At 47.4% G+C, this 16558-nt stretch overlaps 1 protein-coding gene across 1 annotated transcript; it reads left to right on the forward strand.

Moving 5' to 3' along the window:
* The first annotated feature begins 2922 nt into the window (after positions 1-2922).
* Positions 2923-8899, forward strand: WISP1 (WNT1 inducible signaling pathway protein 1). Its single transcript, XM_010133190.1, has 5 exons — positions 2923-2941; positions 3114-3413; positions 5771-6028; positions 7817-8010; positions 8529-8899. The coding sequence occupies exons 1-5, from the start codon at positions 2923-2925 to the stop codon at positions 8826-8828; spliced, it is 1071 nt and encodes a 356-aa protein (XP_010131492.1). The 3' UTR covers positions 8829-8899.
* The last annotated feature ends 7659 nt before the right edge of the window (positions 8900-16558 follow it).

Below are 16558 nucleotides of genomic sequence, written 5' to 3' on the forward strand. Positions count from 1 at the left end.
CACCTGTGGAAAGCATTTTTTTTTTTAATTGTGGTAATTATAAAGCATTATTCATGACATCTTAACCATCTTACCTATTAAAAAGCATCTATACCCCCAAAATGTTCCGGAACATTGAAGTAGTAGGGCTGAATGACTTTTCCAAAGGGATTTAGATATTCCAGTGATGACAGATGACCAAGGAATAAGAAAGTACAAGAATTTTATATATCTACAGAATTGTTTCTGCCATAGCAAAGCTCTGAGGGAATTAGAGGGGAGAGGGTGAAGGCTGTACAGGTTGTGCACTTGTTCTAGTGTCTAGTGGCCAGCAGTTCCAAAGGCTGGGTTTTGGTTGGGTGGTGATGGACCCTAGGATATGATGCTGCTTCCATCTCTCCCTGCCTTCCCTGTTCATAAAATACAGGAGTCCTAGTATTTTGATGCCTGTCCACACTGATTATTAGAAGATGCTCACGTAGCCCACACCAAGTGTCCTTTCTATCGCTCGCTCAGCCGTACCACTGGACATTTCAGCTAATCGCTGTAAGGACACTTGAAAAGCTTCCTTGGCCAGCTCAGGCCCTGGACCTCAAGGAAAGGCTGTTAAATAATGTACTCTAAACCGTCTATCACAAGCCAAATGGCTCCCAGCTACCCAGTCTCTTTGAAGAATTCCGCCCCGGTCCTTCCCTTGTTAACTAAACCCATAGCAGGAGCAGGGAGCAACCTCTTTGCTACGTGTGTTGATTCACAGACACTTTCACATCTCCCCAGGGCAGGAGATGTTTACTTGCCCGTGTTGACAGTAGAAATGAGGGACTGTGAAGGGATTTCCTTACAGGGCTGGGCCATGGCAATGGGCTCTTCAAACAGCTCGTGACTTTTGTCTGTGTACCTGGATTTGATTATTAAGCTGTTTTTAATGATCAGCAACAAAGTAAAGAGGTTTATTGCACTTGAAGAGGCCTCTCTTCTCAAGTGACATATTATTGCACAGCCTCAAATCATTGAGAGCGGAATGAAAAATGCTGCCATTAGAAGGCCAGGGCTTTTCGTTGATCTGAATGTTCCTCTTTAACAACGTTGGCAGCATCAAGGAGCCCTAAAGTGGGAGCAAATTATCTTGGTATGTTTGAGTTTAAACAGGAGTTTAAAGGGGATTTTAAGCCAACTTTAAGGCCAACTGCTTGTAAAGGGGGCCTGAAGGGAACTGGGAATTGTGCCCAGAGCAAACACATTGCCTCCTTGGCAGTGATCAGCAATGTGCTAACAATTTAGTGTTCTAAACACAGGGTAACTAATGGCTAAGATATCCCATTATGCCTTCAGATACAGCAGTAGCAGGTTTAGAAGTGAACTTTAATAAAATTTGAGTTAGCTAACAAGGAAGCTGTAGAAGACAAGACAAGGGCTTTGCAGTTATCCTGATGGATAGCTCACGGGCTGTGGGATCACAGTTCTTGGAGATGCTTTTCCCCACAGAGCCTTGGGTTGTGGCACTTTCTTCCTAGAGACGTGGTGGTAGAAAGCCTGTTGTTTAAGACAACTGAAGCTGTGAAGGGGACAAAACACTGGGGAACATAGAGTACAGTACAAGGTAGCCAGGAATGGATGGGATTTCTAGACCTTGACTTCCTCGTTTCTGTCAGGGGTTTGGTTTTTTTTTTTTTAATTTATTTGCCAAGGAAACTGAGATCAGGAAATGGAAACTTGGCGGTATCTTCCCCATAAAAGTTTTCCTTCCTTGCTCACCATGCTAGCAAATAATTTTGTATGGCTACTGGGAGAAACAATATTATGAAGCCTGACATACGCTCACCCGACTTACAGTGACTCCATGTAGGACAAAAGCATGGCCAAAAGGCATAGGTGGAAAATCACTGCACAGATACCTCAGTTGTTTAACCACGTGGGGCAGGGCAACATCTCAGAAACTACAGCGTGAGACCTGGAAGAGCCCATCACAGGCAGACCCAAGAGCCTCAGGACTATTTTAGGATTCACAGAGAGTGCTTTTGTTGAATATGGCAGTCTGGAGTCCACTGCAAAGGATGGATAAGATTGGTGGTCAGAGTGCTTAGAAGAAACAAAAGACTTTTTCATTTTAGTAATATTTTTTGTAATGTTACAGACATAGTGTAGCTTCATTTCTTAGGACTGGGACTCTGTCAGGGAGGTGAACTGCTTGTGTGTTGGGTTATAAGGGTGGAGATAAGCAAAACATTTTCCAAACAGAGCTGAGTGAACTTGTGTGTCACAACGTTCTCAGCCAGTTAGCCAGATGCTGGTTTCAGAGGTTATCTTTTCCTTTCTCTAACCTCATCTCTACTCAGGTCAAAGGGCTAGGACGTTGTAAGGCAACAGTTCTGGTACTAGTGGTATGGCAAGAAAAGAGGGAATGGCCAAGACATGCTCAGGGGGTCCATGAGGCCATGCTAGACCTGCGAGTTTCAGATCATCCTCAGAACACAGAAGTTCATGACTGGGTGTCTGTGAGGGTGGTGAGCTCAGAGCCCTGCTTCCAGTCCTGTCATGGATTTATGGGATCTTGTGTTTCGGTTGCAAGACCCACACCAATATGCATAAGCCTGAGGACAACGAGGCCAAACAAGGCCACATGTGCTTTCGCGCTGCAACACAATGACCTTTGTCTTGCTTGGTGACCTGAAGGGCAGTGACTGCTGCACGAGGAAGCCTTTGAGCAGCCAAAGGGCTCGAGAGCCATCTCTGAATCAACAGGGACAATAGCTACGGGCTTGCACAATCCTCTGCCAGAGCCAGGCACCACAGGGTGACACAGACTGGACACGTCACACCTCCTTCTCATGTGTCAGAAGGGTTTTGACATGTTTCTATGTGGAGAGAGACCTCTATTTAGAGATAAGAGGTCTGGAGAAGGCTGAGTATCAGCAGGCTGGGGCCACGCAGTTTGTACGCGGCATGGTCGAAGCTGCGGAATGTTTGCCTTCGGCTGGTGTCTGAGGGGGTTTACAAGAGAGCAGTGACTGCTGCCTTTCCATGGCTCTTTACATGTATTCTTTGGTTTCCCTGAAGGGTCTTTAGACCTGAGGGGATTTTAATTGATGACTAATCACCGCAGGTTTCCCCCTTTCCCTGGAACGCTCTCCAAGCTGTGTTTCTTTGTTTGCAGGCCACTGCCCAGACCTCCACCGCCATGACCCCCACCGTCCCTGCCACGACAGAGGCTTACACGCGGACTCAGTACTGTAAGTGGCCGTGCGAATGTCCGAAGGCCCCACCTCGATGCTCGGTAGGCATCAGCCTGGTCACAGACGGCTGCGACTGCTGCAAGACTTGTGCCAAGCAGCGAGGAGAAAGTTGCACTGAGGCCGACACCTGTGATTTCCACAGGGGCTTGTACTGTGACTACAGTGGAGACAGACCTAGGTACGAAATAGGAGTATGTGCACGTAAGTGATGTACATATATTTTTGACTTAGATATACATTGGCAGCTTCCTTCAGTCTGAGCAATAGTTGAGATTTATCTCATTAGATACCTGGCTGTACCTTCAGCAGTGCCTCCACCATCATCACCTGTTTCCTTAGAGCTGTCCTCATTCTCAGAGCAGTTGGCTGGATGAGAAATGACATTTGAATTCTTGCTCTTTGACTCGGCTGCAGCCAAGAGCAATAAGAAACCAGCCAAGCATAAGGAGCAACCGACTTCACACTTGGTTATTTAAACACTTATTTTCTTAGTGGGGTATTTTTTGGATTTTTAGTCCTCTCACACATCAGAGGCATTCAGCATGCCTGTGGCAACAGCACTGTGATGTAGGAAGGTTGATCCCCAGGAAGGTCTGAAAGGTTTTCCAATCCAAACCCCTTTTGCATCCCTGCTGCCAAGACATTATATCTCTTATCATGTGCCATTTATGGTTATAGGTGAGGGGCAATTTAGTGTGCACAGGTACTTGCGAGAGACGTGAGCAGTCAGTACGTCCATGGTTAGGAAGGGAAGCAGCTTGTGTCTGGCTGCCAGAATGCCAGAATGCTGTGGTCACCCCCCTGCTTTCAGCAGCCAGGTAGATGCACACGACAGGACCTGCTGACGTGGTTTTTCTCAGGCAGTGTGTCATATACAGGTTGCGTCACTCAGAGTACACCAGCTACTGCCCTGACTGTGGGGGGAGTGAAGGCAAGAGTGGGACTCCTGGGCTGTGTCTTGGGGACTAACTGCCCTGAGGAACTTGCTTTGCAGCTGGATGCCAAAAGCTAGGTCTAGAGCACCCAGTGCACGCAGGACTACAAACCCAGTATAATCTGTGGAAAATAAAGATGCTGAAGGATCTAGGAGCTGATGTTGGAAAAGGGAACGGGGGGAAACTGTGGGAAATTCAGGCTGTATCTGAACTGGCACGCTGAGGTATGGTCACCTGGACATCAGATAGGAGCCTATCCCAGGTGGGAAGGCCAGTGTTATGCACGTTGGGCCAGGAACAAGTACGTGCTCCCAAATTGCCTAACTTAGATGCAAACTTGGCAACATCCTGCGTGAAGGCATTCAACAGCCCCTTCCTCTATGTTTGGGGATGTTCTCATGGTGAACATCTTGATGTATGAGACCTGCAGGAGACTGAGTTAACTCCCTCCAGGAGGGATATGCTGGTAGCAAACCCCCAGGAAATAAATACAGCATTTTCTTGAACCGCCACAATCCACGTGTGCACCTAGAGCACAACGATTCCCAGCTCTGGCGCCAGCACTGAGTGATGTCTCTTCAAGACAAAGGCTGAAGCATTACCAAAACCAGAGCTGAGCATGAACTAGAGACCCGGATTTGTGGTTCAGATTCCAACAACCCTCATTTTTTGTGCAGAAGAAGGGATTTGTGTTTGATGTTTTCATTCAGCCGTTTCTAAATATATGGAGCCTTGGCAGAACTTTAAGGCAGCACTTCAGTTCCTCTTGGCCCTGAAACAGCCACATCGCAGCTCCCTTTCTGAGCAGACTTAAACCTCAAGCCACCTGTTCGGTGCGTGTGCGCTGCCTCCGTGTGACCAAACGAGAAACTGAAGTTCGAATTTTCCTTCAGAAGATTTCTGCCGCTGGTTCTGAATAACCGTCCATAACTTCAAAACAAAAAAGTTGCTGCTTTTTGAATCAGTGGGATTCCTGTTCATGTACCATCGAAATGCTTAATTTTTTTTTGTAATTTTATTTTAAAATATACATAAAATACGAATTTTTATAACATGTTACTTTGTTTTCCAGCAAAAGTGTCCTGTGATAAACTGGGTGGGATCTAGTTCCTAAATACAGGAATCCAGTGCCATTGCAGGCGTTCCTTTGCTACCCTGGCTCTCCTCCCCCTTCCGCTTCACATGATGGGTACAGGTGGTGTGAAGGGCTATGCCCTATTTGCAACGCCACGTTGTCTTTTCATAAGCCTCTGAAAACATCCAGTTTCACTCAATATTTGTTTTAATTACTTTGTTTGCTCCTATCGCAAATAACTTTAACCAGCGTGTCATGAAATGATTTTTTAAATGAACGTTTGTGGATAAAACTTGTTTTATTTTCTAGCTTCTTTTTTCCATGAAGCGATAAAATATTTTTTCAGAATTAGGACAGTTTCCTAGACAGCGTGGCAACTTTTGGCTCAGCATCATGCTGAACACATCACCCTGCAGCACTGCCATGTCTCCACGTTGGCTCTGTCAGCCCAGGCAGCAGCTTGGTAAAGAAACACGTCAGCGCTGTTTGTTGCCAGCGTTATTTTAATGATGCTCTCTGTGTCTTCCTCTCTTTTTCTTGCCTTTCAGAGATTGTCGGTGTAGGATGTGTCCTCAATGGAGTCAGGTATAACAATGGGGACACATTTCAGCCCAACTGCAAATACAACTGCACGTGCATCAATGGGGCCGTGGGCTGTATCCCCATGTGCACAAACTCACGACCTCCCCTTGTCTGGTGCCCAAACCCAAAGCTGATTAAGATGGCAGGAAAGTGCTGCGAGCAGTGGATTTGTGACGACTCCAGGAAAATCAGGAAGACGTCTCCACGCCACATCTCCTCTGCAGGTATGGTGAGAGTGAGGAGATCCTCTCCTTTGTCATCAGGCAGCTGAAGTCAGTCTACAACCACAAGATCATCCTGTACTGCCAGACCTGGCAGGCACCTGGTCCTTGCGTGACCAAGGCACAGAGACTCCTACACGGCGTATAGTGACAGACAGGACGTGCAAACACCACTGGCGGGTTTGAACCTCTTAGCAGCAATACGAGATTCACCAAACACGTTTGTGTGACAAAGCCCCCTTTGAAACACACATCTGCTGGCACCTTGAAGATGTCACAAGTCCTTTATACTCCACTTTTTTTTTTTTCAGTCTGGCTCCTCTGGAAAACACAACGGGCGCAGTTTAATTTGGGACTGAGGTTTTCTGTCTGGGTTATATGGCTGTAGTAGTATGGTTTTAAAGGCCCTGTACCTTAGTAGTCCCAAACTTGTCGTACACTGAAAACAGTTACTTTGGTGGAAGTTTCACTGCCACTTGGGCTAAATTGTCTCTGTGTTACTACAGTGTTTCAGCAATTCTAAACTGATGACATTCTTGAATACCTATTTTATGTGTTGCATAATGTATTTTCTTTCCTCGCTCTCACATTCGTAGTGAGGATCATATAGCCCACCGCACCCAGGTGGTACCATTTGCCTCAAACACAGTCCCAAGTGCTTAAGACAGGCTCACCTTGACATACGTCTTAAATTGATCCTCATAAAATCCTGTCATGCCACGTAGTGACATTAGCCACATTACCTCCATATTTCAGACTATCTATCTCCCAAAAGCAAAGCTTGAGGAGACGTAGGATGCTTCCTGCAAACCAGGGTTTTGGTTCCGTGATGGTAAGGGGTTTTTTCCAATCCTCGCTCTGTATTTTTGTTGCACAAAACAAAGCCACGTTCTCCATTTTGTGGGGTAAACCCACCACAGTTTAGCCCTCACTTCTGTCCCTGGTACCTTTGAACTGTGAGGTAGGTCCAAATTCAAAACATCTACTGCTGAAATTGGCCTTATGTCTTCATGGCCTGTGTCCCAAAAGGAACACGACACAGCTTTTTGCCTGATTTTTTCTCTTACAAGACTTAAGTGAGACTAGCATTATTAAATTTAGTATAATAATTAATATAACAATAAATACACTAGTGAGCAAGCTCAGTGGAGCAGTTTCTGTCAGAGCTTTGCCTGAGGGCTGTACTGTGAGTTGCAGGTCAATGGGGACTTTGGCCAAGACTGTGAAGGAACCTGAACTGGGGCTGTCGGCTGCTTTCAAAACAGAGCCCACCCTTTCTTCAAGTGCCTGCTGAGCTCCCTGAGAGCTATTCAAGCTGCTCTTCCTCACAGTGAAAGGCTTGTGGCTGTTTCCCAAGATTCTCGGTCATCCAGCAAAAACTGTTGACCAGTTTCTGCTACAGAGAATCAACTGAATGGGCTCAGAAATAAACCTTTATGGTGAGCTCAGATCTCATCCCTTTTCTGCACTGGTTGGCGCAGGCTTCTGTAATGAAGTGTTTGTATTGTGGTAGCACCTGGGGGTCCCAGACAAGGACCCCCTTGTGTGAGGCTGTGAAGGCAAATAAAGAAATGAGCCCTGGCCCCGAGCGCTTGCAGCTCTGGAGGGTCTGACACAAGTAGGTCAGCAGCAAAGGGGGTGGGATGGGGAGGTTTGCAGGAGCGCTGAGACCCTTCACTGTAATTTAATTATTTGGGTTGGTGGCCTGAATGTCTAATGAGCTGGGGAGAGAGTGTTTAATATGTAAAGCTGCCCCAGCTGAATAATGTGGGGTTAATCTTCTCTCTGCAGCATATGAGGGAGAGGATGAAGCCTGGCAGAAGAACTGCATCGTTCACACCTCACCCTGGAGTCCCTGCTCAAAGACCTGCGGGCTGGGCATCTCCACCAGGATTTCCAACGACAACAACCAGTGCTGGCCCCTGAAAGAGAGCCGCCTGTGCAACATGCGGCCCTGTGAGGTGGATATAACCAAGCACATTAAGGTGGGGACTGTTTCTTCCTGCACCCTTTGAGCTTTGCCTGGACACCAGGTCAGCATTTGTTTGGCCACATTCAGGCCTCTAGGGCTGCACTTCTACATGGACTTACTGTGCTGCAGAGAGGTAAAAAAAAAAAAAGTATCCTTCCTGGGCTTCCACATGCTGGTACGAAAACCTTTCCCTGGGAACTTCAGTTCCAGCCAAAATGACCTTGCAAGGAAAGGCAAGGCAAGTCTGCTGCGCTCGCTGCTGGTTCAGACAGACCTGTGGCTCAGCTCGTGGAAAAGCGATGGTGCGCTGCTGGTCGTGGCTGTGAGCTGTATTTTGCAAGTATCCTACTCACAGCTTTTGGGTTCAGATGTCTAAACATGTCAATCTGTCACACGCTCTAGATCATGGCTGTAGAACGCTTCCTAATGGCTTCAAAGCCCTTTAAATATCAGGAAGGTGGTTTGTATGTGCTACCATCCGCCACCAGTGAATATTAACCTGTCTCTTTTTTCTGTTCTTCCCTGATTTAGCCTGGGAAGAAGTGCTTGGCTGTCTACAAGGCCAATGAACCTACGAACTACACCATCTCAGGATGTGTGAGCAAAAGTCCGTATAGACCCAAATATTGCGGCGTCTGCACAGACAACAGGTGCTGCACACCCTACAAGTCCAAGACTATTGAAGTGAGGTTTCAGTGCCCAGATGGAACTGAGTTTTCCTGGAAAATCTTGTGGATCAATGCTTGTTTTTGCAACCTGAACTGCAAGAATCCCAATGACATCTTTGCCGACTTGGCTCATTACCACGATTACTCTGAAATTGCTAATTAAATTGGCTGAATGCTGGAATTGACCCATTGCTCTGATTTTACAGAGGTATTAAAATAAAAGGAGAATCTTCATCCACTGCCCATGTACAATCTGTTTTTTCCTGAGTCAGGACATTAAATCCTTGAACAAGCAGGATTTTTGACTCGGATAGACATCCATCCATTAACAGCAGTCAGAAATTCCTTTATGCGCAGATTCCAGGACTTAAATGACAGTCCTGTTGGCACTGTCATTTATTAGGCCAGCAGTTTAATTGCCCAAAGGAAAGAACAGTGCACAAGTGTGACTGCAAAAGTATGGCTGTCGGTAGCTCAGACATCGTTACTGTCACCTCTTGAGTAATGTGGTCTAAGCTGGAAAATGAGCATTGGCATCTGTGTTTTATTTTCAACATTAGGCTTCAGTCTTTGATACCTGGCTCTCAGGACCAGGATCTAGTCTCTGTCACACTGAGACAGGTCCTAAAACTCCCTCTCTGTCATTCTCGGTCAGATCTTGCCCCATGGTAAAGTTCATGGGAAAGCCTAGGGAGGTTTCTCCTGTAAGCTCTGTGTGATGAGTTCATCTCTCACGGCACTAGACTAGGTTGAAGAACTCCGAGTCCTGCTCTGCTTGGACTTACCTCTGTCTCTTGGAGTAGCGACATTTTCACAGTTTCGTTACCTGCTCTGATCTTGAACAGCCTGAATGCTCTGAATCAAAAATGGCCACCCCAGAGCTCATATTTTGAGGACAGATCCTCTCATCCAAGGATTATGTATTGCTCCTAGGCTAGCTCTGCAGACCTGAACGATGAAATGGAGAGTCAGATAAGAGATGAAGGACAATACCTCGTGTGCCTATTTATTCACCTAGACATGGTGTGGTCTATGCCTGGGAACCACCACCTCCTCCTCCCTGTGGTGTTACCAGCACAAAGGTCCTGCATCCCACTGCCACCTTGCCAGTGACACTTACCTTTGTATGTGGGTAGAGGAAAGGAGACGTGCTGAATGAGAAAACAGGAGTTAGGCTTCCCATCCTTGCAGATGAGCAGATGCAGAAGGAGAGGACCACCCTTGGCATAGTTTCTGGTGCATTAGTTGCAACCAGGCTGCTGCTTAGAGTAAACATAAACGCAAACTTTTTCTGCAGAAGTGGTTTCACATGCAAATGTCAGCTAAAAGAAAAACCCCCATCATTACCTTTCCAGGCAATAAATTTATCATCCCTGAAGGATGATGGAGCCACTTTTTCTCTAATAAATTGGTAGTACAACACCCACGTACTATGGCACGGTCACTGTTGCTTCGCTTGTGAGAGTAGAAATGAGTTCCAGTGTGGGGAACTGTAGTATCTCTTCCAGAGTCCCTGGTGGCACAGTGGAACTGCTGAGTGACACTTGGGCTGGAGGCTGGACCAGCACAGGCCTGAACTTCTGGTGATGCAGCTGTTGTAAATCAGTCACTTATTTGCATTAGTTTTAGCTGGCGACTTGTCTGTCTGTGCACTGATAACCCAGACAAAGCTAGATTAGATCCCGGGAGACACAAATCTTTCTGGCTATGATAAATTAAAGCTTTTTGTGAGCAGGCTGAGAATAACGCAACCCCTATGTAAAAACATCTATGAAAAATGCTGTATATCGTCAAAAGCTGCTCATACGTCTTTCATGGAGCTAGGTCATTCCTTAATCCACAGCTGTTACTGCTGCTTTCTTGAAGATTCCATGAAATCCCCAGTGGCAGAAGAGTGATCTCTGTCTGTACACCCCAGTGCAGGTGCAAAGTGCCTCTCCTGTTTGTTCCACCAGCGATAAGGAATCTGAGGACATCAGCACTTTGCATGATTCAGCCTCATGACTGCCTTTGGCCTGGATGATGTGACAGGAGAGGTCACATCTGACCTATTCACCTCCACTCAAACGAGAGTTCAGCACTGAGCATGTTGCATTTAAACTCCAACATTTGGTAAAGATAGTCCATGGGAGCATACGAAAAAGAGGCCTTGGCCAAGAAGTTGACAGTTTTCCAAAAGAGAAAATGGCCATACTAGGACCTCTTTCTCAATCAGATCCATTAAATATGACTTGGAATCCTGTGTTCTAGTTCTTGCCCATCTTAAAATACCAAATATATATATGTGTGTGTGTATCATCATCATCATCATCATGGCTTGGTTTCGTGAGCGAAGGTCTGGGAAGGGCTTTTTCCATGCTCACTGCAACAGATCCATTAAATATGACTTGGAATCCTGTGTTCTAGTTCTTGCCCATCTTAAAATACCAAATATATATATGTGTGTGTGTATCATCATCATCATCATCATGGCTTGGTTTCGTGAGCGAAGGTCTGGGAAGGGCTTTTTCCATGCTCACTGCAAGCAATGAGTGCACCCTTCAGGGCTGCGCGGTGCATGTTTAGGTGAGGCGCAGCGTGCGCGGAACTGGCTGCACCCTTTACACCTGAGGTTCATCTGCCAGGGCCTGGCGAGCTTGGACGGTGACAGCGAAGTCCTCGGGTCGTAGGTTTGGTTAGAGTGTCCTTCTCTCAGATGGAGCCTTACAAGGCTAAACGAGCTCCATCTGCCTGGGTTTGGGGTCAGAGTTGTCCTTCTCCTAGGATGTTGCCCGAAGGCTAGTGAGCCCATCCTGCCCGTGGACACACTGTGTCTGACCCTTCAGCTGAGACCTCTCTGGCCTGGGAGACCCCACCGGAGGCACATGCCACCACCAGCAGAGCTCTCAACCTCACAAGGGCACGCAAGCTCCTTCCCCACGGCAAGGGGGTGCCCGTGAAAGAGTCGCTGCTCTACCTCCGGACATCACAGACCCGGGCACGGGGATGTGTGTGTATAGGCATATGTCTATATGCATGTATACAGACATATGTACACGTGTACATGATGTGTGGGTATGTATAAACATACATAAAATAGCATATGCATGTATTTATATTATGTTGTATGTAATATTACATATTGAACCATGTATGAACGTGTCAATGCATATATACGTGTGTACTTAGTGTTGATCCGCCCGAAGGTCGGGAGGCTCTACAGAGGGATCTGCATGGGCTGGATCGATGGGCCAAGGCTGATTGTATAAGGTTCAAGGCCAAGTGCTGGGTCCGGCTGAAGATGAGCCAGCAGTGTGCCCAGGTGGCCAAGAAGGCCAATGGCATCCTGGCTTGTATCAGCACTGGTGTGGCCAGCAGGAGCAGGGACAGCCAATTGAACGTGAGCCAGCAGTGTGCCCAAGTGGCCAAGAAGTCCAACGGCATCCTGGCTTGTATCAGAAATAGTGTGTCCAGCAGGAGGAGGGCAGGGATTGTCCCCCTGCACTGGGCACTGGTGAGGCCACACCTTGAATGTTGTTTGTGTCCAGTTTTGGGCCCCTCACTCCAAGAAGGATGTTGAGGTGCTGGAGCGGGTTCAGAGAAAAGTGACAAAACTGGTGCAGGGTCTGGAGCACAAGTCCTGTGAGGAGCGGCTGAGGGAGCTGGGGTTGTTCAGCCTGGAGAAGAGGAGGCTGAGGGGAGACCTTATCGCTCTCTACAGCTACCTGACAGGGAGGTTGTAGAGAGGTGGGGGTTGGTCTCTTCTCCCAAGTAAAAAGCAATAGGATGAGAGGGAACGGCTTCAAGTTGCACAAGGGGAGGTTCAGGTTGGATATTAGGAAAAGGTTCTTCACCAAAAGGCTTGTGAAGTGTTGGGACAAGGCTGCCCAGGACAGTGGTGGAGTCCCCATCCCTGGAGGTATTTAGAAGTTGTGTAGTTGTGGTGCTTAAGGACGTGGTTTAGTGGTGACCCAGCACTGCTGGATTAATGGTTGGACTTGACGATCTTAAAGGTCCTTTCCAAAGGAAAAAGGTCCTTTCCAAAACGATTCTGTGATTTACACGTCTACTCCTGTGGTACAGTCTGTGGTGCACAAAACAGAGTTCATCTCTAACGGGTGTTCATCTCTATCAGTCTTTTTCTGTCTTACACATAAGGAAACAAGAAAGCCGGATCAGAAGACGTATCCAAACCGGTGGCACCTAGCAGGCTTGCATCGCCTTGCAATTACCTGACACCGTAATCAAACGCTGCAGTGGCTGAAACATGCAGCTTTCACTGCCAGACAAAAGAAGCTATTGTGAGTTAACGCATGACCAGCCGCTCCAGAGCGTGTCGGTTTTTAGTGAAGTCAGTGCCTGTAAACCACAGATCTTGCCCAATGCACCCAAGATGTCTCTGTTTCTAGCCTGGTTTCCTAAGGGAACAAGGTGCATACAACTGTACTGGCCATTTGTTTGTCCATCAGTCAGTCCCTTTGTGGGAAGCGTCAAACAAAGCAGGCAGAAAAGATCTCAGAAGCGTTGCTATTCCTGAAATAAAAAATGAAACAAAAGAGCAGCACAGGGAAGAGGCCCACCACATTGCCCCTACTAAGCCCACAGACATCTGCCAGGCAGCCAACGTCTGCAGCACGGTCCAGCCACAACGGCAGCATTGAGGGGTTCTGAACAGATGCACCAGCTGGAAACATGAGCCACGGAGGAGGGAGAGCTGAAGGCATCACGGATGGGTTGTGGTTATCACGCTGCTGTAAAGGAGTTTTGTGGGGACACTGAACACAAGTCTATAGGAAACCAAGGCTCATTAGCTCTACTGCTTGTGCAGCAACTGCTTGTCTCTCTGGTGACACTGAACAGCAGAGAGCAACACTTGAGGCCAGTGAACTTGAGTTGCAGTTTGCGGTGCATTAGAAATCTTTTGTTTTAGCACATGTTTACGAGAAGATTAGCCCTAGGACTAAGGCAATGAAGTAATTTCAGTTCCCTGGCTCTCTGTGTACTTGGGCAAATCATGTATCTTTACAAAAGTACTTTTATAGTTATTGTTTAAATACATTGAGGACCCAGATCCTCAAAGGCTTTCAGGGATCCAGCCCTTTGCTTTGCTCCTTGGCTCTTCAGAGCCAGAACAACAAGACCCTGCTGTTCATTGCCTCTGTTGAGAGTGAAATCTCCTCCAGCACGAATTGATGCTCACTGTACGTTTGTATAGTGCAATGGGTCCAGGGTCCAGGTCTCTGCTGGGACCTGAAAGTGGCACCATCATCCAAGAAAGCAACAATAACAGCACTGAAGAGATACCACGATCCGAGCTTGTGCTAGACCCCTCTGGTACAGCAGTCCTGGGAAAAGCATGAAAAAGGGCAGCACTGACAATTTAGCAATCCAGGCTACGGGGAGACAGTTTGACACTCGTCCTGCTCACCACAATCATCCCGTTGGCTTTGCAGGCTGGGACAAGGATGGAGGGTGGGATTTTGAGGGTCAGCTCATGCTGATAGGAATGGCAAGACTCCAGCTAGCTCCAGTGACTACTGCCATTAGTCAGCACAGTGGCTCAGGCTGCCTTGTCTGGGAGACCCAGACAGCAGGTCAGCCCCTCACTGCTGCTGCAAAGATGCCTTTGCATGGAGCAGTGACCAGAATTTAAAACACCCTTCTGGTGTGCGTGCCATGGCGACAGGGTGTAGTGCCATTGCTTTCTTTTTGATGTGCTCACTAGGGTTGTGCTGTGTCTATGTAATACTCCAGGAAGACCCCAAGATTCAGAAACACTTAGTCACCTTGTGAATTAAACCCTGAGATTTTTGTCTCCCAGTTATTTGAATGAGTTTTAAGACAAGCAGTTTATTAAACTCATGGAGACAGAGTACTCTCATTGACTGCAGGCACATAACCACGTGCATACCTTTTCAGACTGTGACTTTCCAATTTAAACAGTTCTACGGTTATTTCTGTAAGCTTCATATACTGGAATATATGAAAAATTCGTGGGAAAAAGAGATTGGTTTGGCAGTGCCAGTCTGAGTTACTTCAGCTATGTAACATGTATTATTGTTCTTACAGCATCATGGTGAGGTTTTACAGGTGCCTGCTGAGGTTTAAAGGTATTAAATAACCTCATAAGTGGTAAATTACTAATGAATCTCTGACTGACATCTCATTTAGAAGCTCAGGCAAGCAAAAGAAGGTGAAATGTCACTGACATTTCTTTTCCTTTTCCAGTCTCCTCACCTGACCAATGCCCAAGTGCGCGTTCGCGATCTGTGACAAAGCCCTGAACTGGAGGACAAATAAAAACAAAAATAAAGAGACAGTACTGTGGTAAAAAAAAAAAAAAATAAATAAAAAGATGCTCTGAGAGCATTCCTCCAGTGTGACTATTCTGGCAACTTGGGAAAGTCAGGTGTTCCCCAACACACGTGTCCTTGTCTGCTGGTCTGATTCTGGCAGTGCAGGGGAACAGTTGGACTCGATGATCTTAAAGGTCTCTTCCGCGGATGACTCTGTGGTTCTCTCTCCGTTTGGTTTTATCCCCAGCACTTTTAGTGTGTTACTGAACCTGCAAAAACTTATCTTTGCCAGCTCTCTTGAGAGGCTGCAGGAGTAACATGTTTGCAGCAGCCACACAGACAGAAGTTATTCAAATGTGGTCATTAAAGGCACGGAGGAAAGCATTTAAAGAGTCACTACTCCATATCCCCGCACGTAGATATCCTCAGAGCTAACCGCGGTAAGGATTCTAGCATTTAACTCTAGAAGAAAAACACTTGTAGAGTTTTCCCACAAATCAGGTTTGCCTTCCAGCCTGAAGCACATTACATGTCTCAGTAGGAATGTTGACACTTTGAGTGACCTCCTATCCGTGACAGCGATGGGTCTGTTTTGGGCTTCCTTATGACTACCAGGATATTAGGCAAGAAAGAGTCCTCTCCCCAGCCTACTCCTTCAGTGTGCTGCTGTTTTGTTGCTGGGAAGAGAAATACTCTGCATTCTTAACCACTTTCCAGCCAACTTGGCCTCTAGCGAGAGTTTTCAGCAAAGATAGCACATTTCTGTGCTGCCTCTCCAGGCACCGGGAGTCCCATCTGGCCTCTGTGTCTTCTGCTCACACATGTGGCAGCTGCCGAGTACACGACCCTGCATGAAGGGCTTCCTGGCTGCTTTCTCGGCCACCACATTTGGACTAGTCTGGGAAACCCATCATCTCCTAAATATTTTGCACTTTCCAGATGAAGTGATGACCCCGTGCTAGGCTCTGCTTCTGCAGCATCGTCCTTGCCCCAAGCCTGCACAAGCAGCAGAGAGGGAATCACCACCGGGTCAAAGTTTAACATCAGCAGGTGGTGGTAAAGGAGGGTTTTTTTAGGATTTTGTCACTGGTTATCATTAAAAACAAATGAAAACACATTGCAATCAGTCAATAAATGACCCCTTCCCGGCGGGAGAGATGCAGGCGAGGGCCTGAGGTAAGGCAAGGGTGTCTGGCCACGTGCGTCTCCCCACCGTGCCAGGGGCTGGGTGGCACCTTTGCTCAGAGCACTCACCGAGCCCTACAGGTAAGTTGGCCATGCCCATGCCCATGCCAGGTCAGCCACGTGGGGCAGAACCACAGCTCAGCAGCCTCACCTTCCTTGCCATCTTGCTGTGTGCAGGGTGCTGAGCCTCGTGGGTACCGGTGCACATACACACACACACACACGCACAGCGACAAGGGTTGCAAAGTCCAGGCTGGTGGTGGCTCTTGCTGTTTTCTGAGTGCCATTGCTCATGTAGGCTTCGCCTGGAGCTGCCCTCGCCCTTCCCGAGTGTGACTGCCCAGCAAACAGCCCTTCCCTCCCCCAGCCCCCTCGCGCGCTGACCTTGGCCTGAATACCATAATCCACTCCAGCCATAAGCAATCGCAGAGTG

The sequence above is a fragment of the Buceros rhinoceros genome, unplaced genomic scaffold (genome assembly GCF_000710305.1).
Source record: "Buceros rhinoceros silvestris isolate BGI_N320 unplaced genomic scaffold, ASM71030v1 scaffold873, whole genome shotgun sequence".
In the NCBI taxonomy this organism is placed as follows: domain Eukaryota; kingdom Metazoa; phylum Chordata; class Aves; order Bucerotiformes; family Bucerotidae; genus Buceros; species Buceros rhinoceros.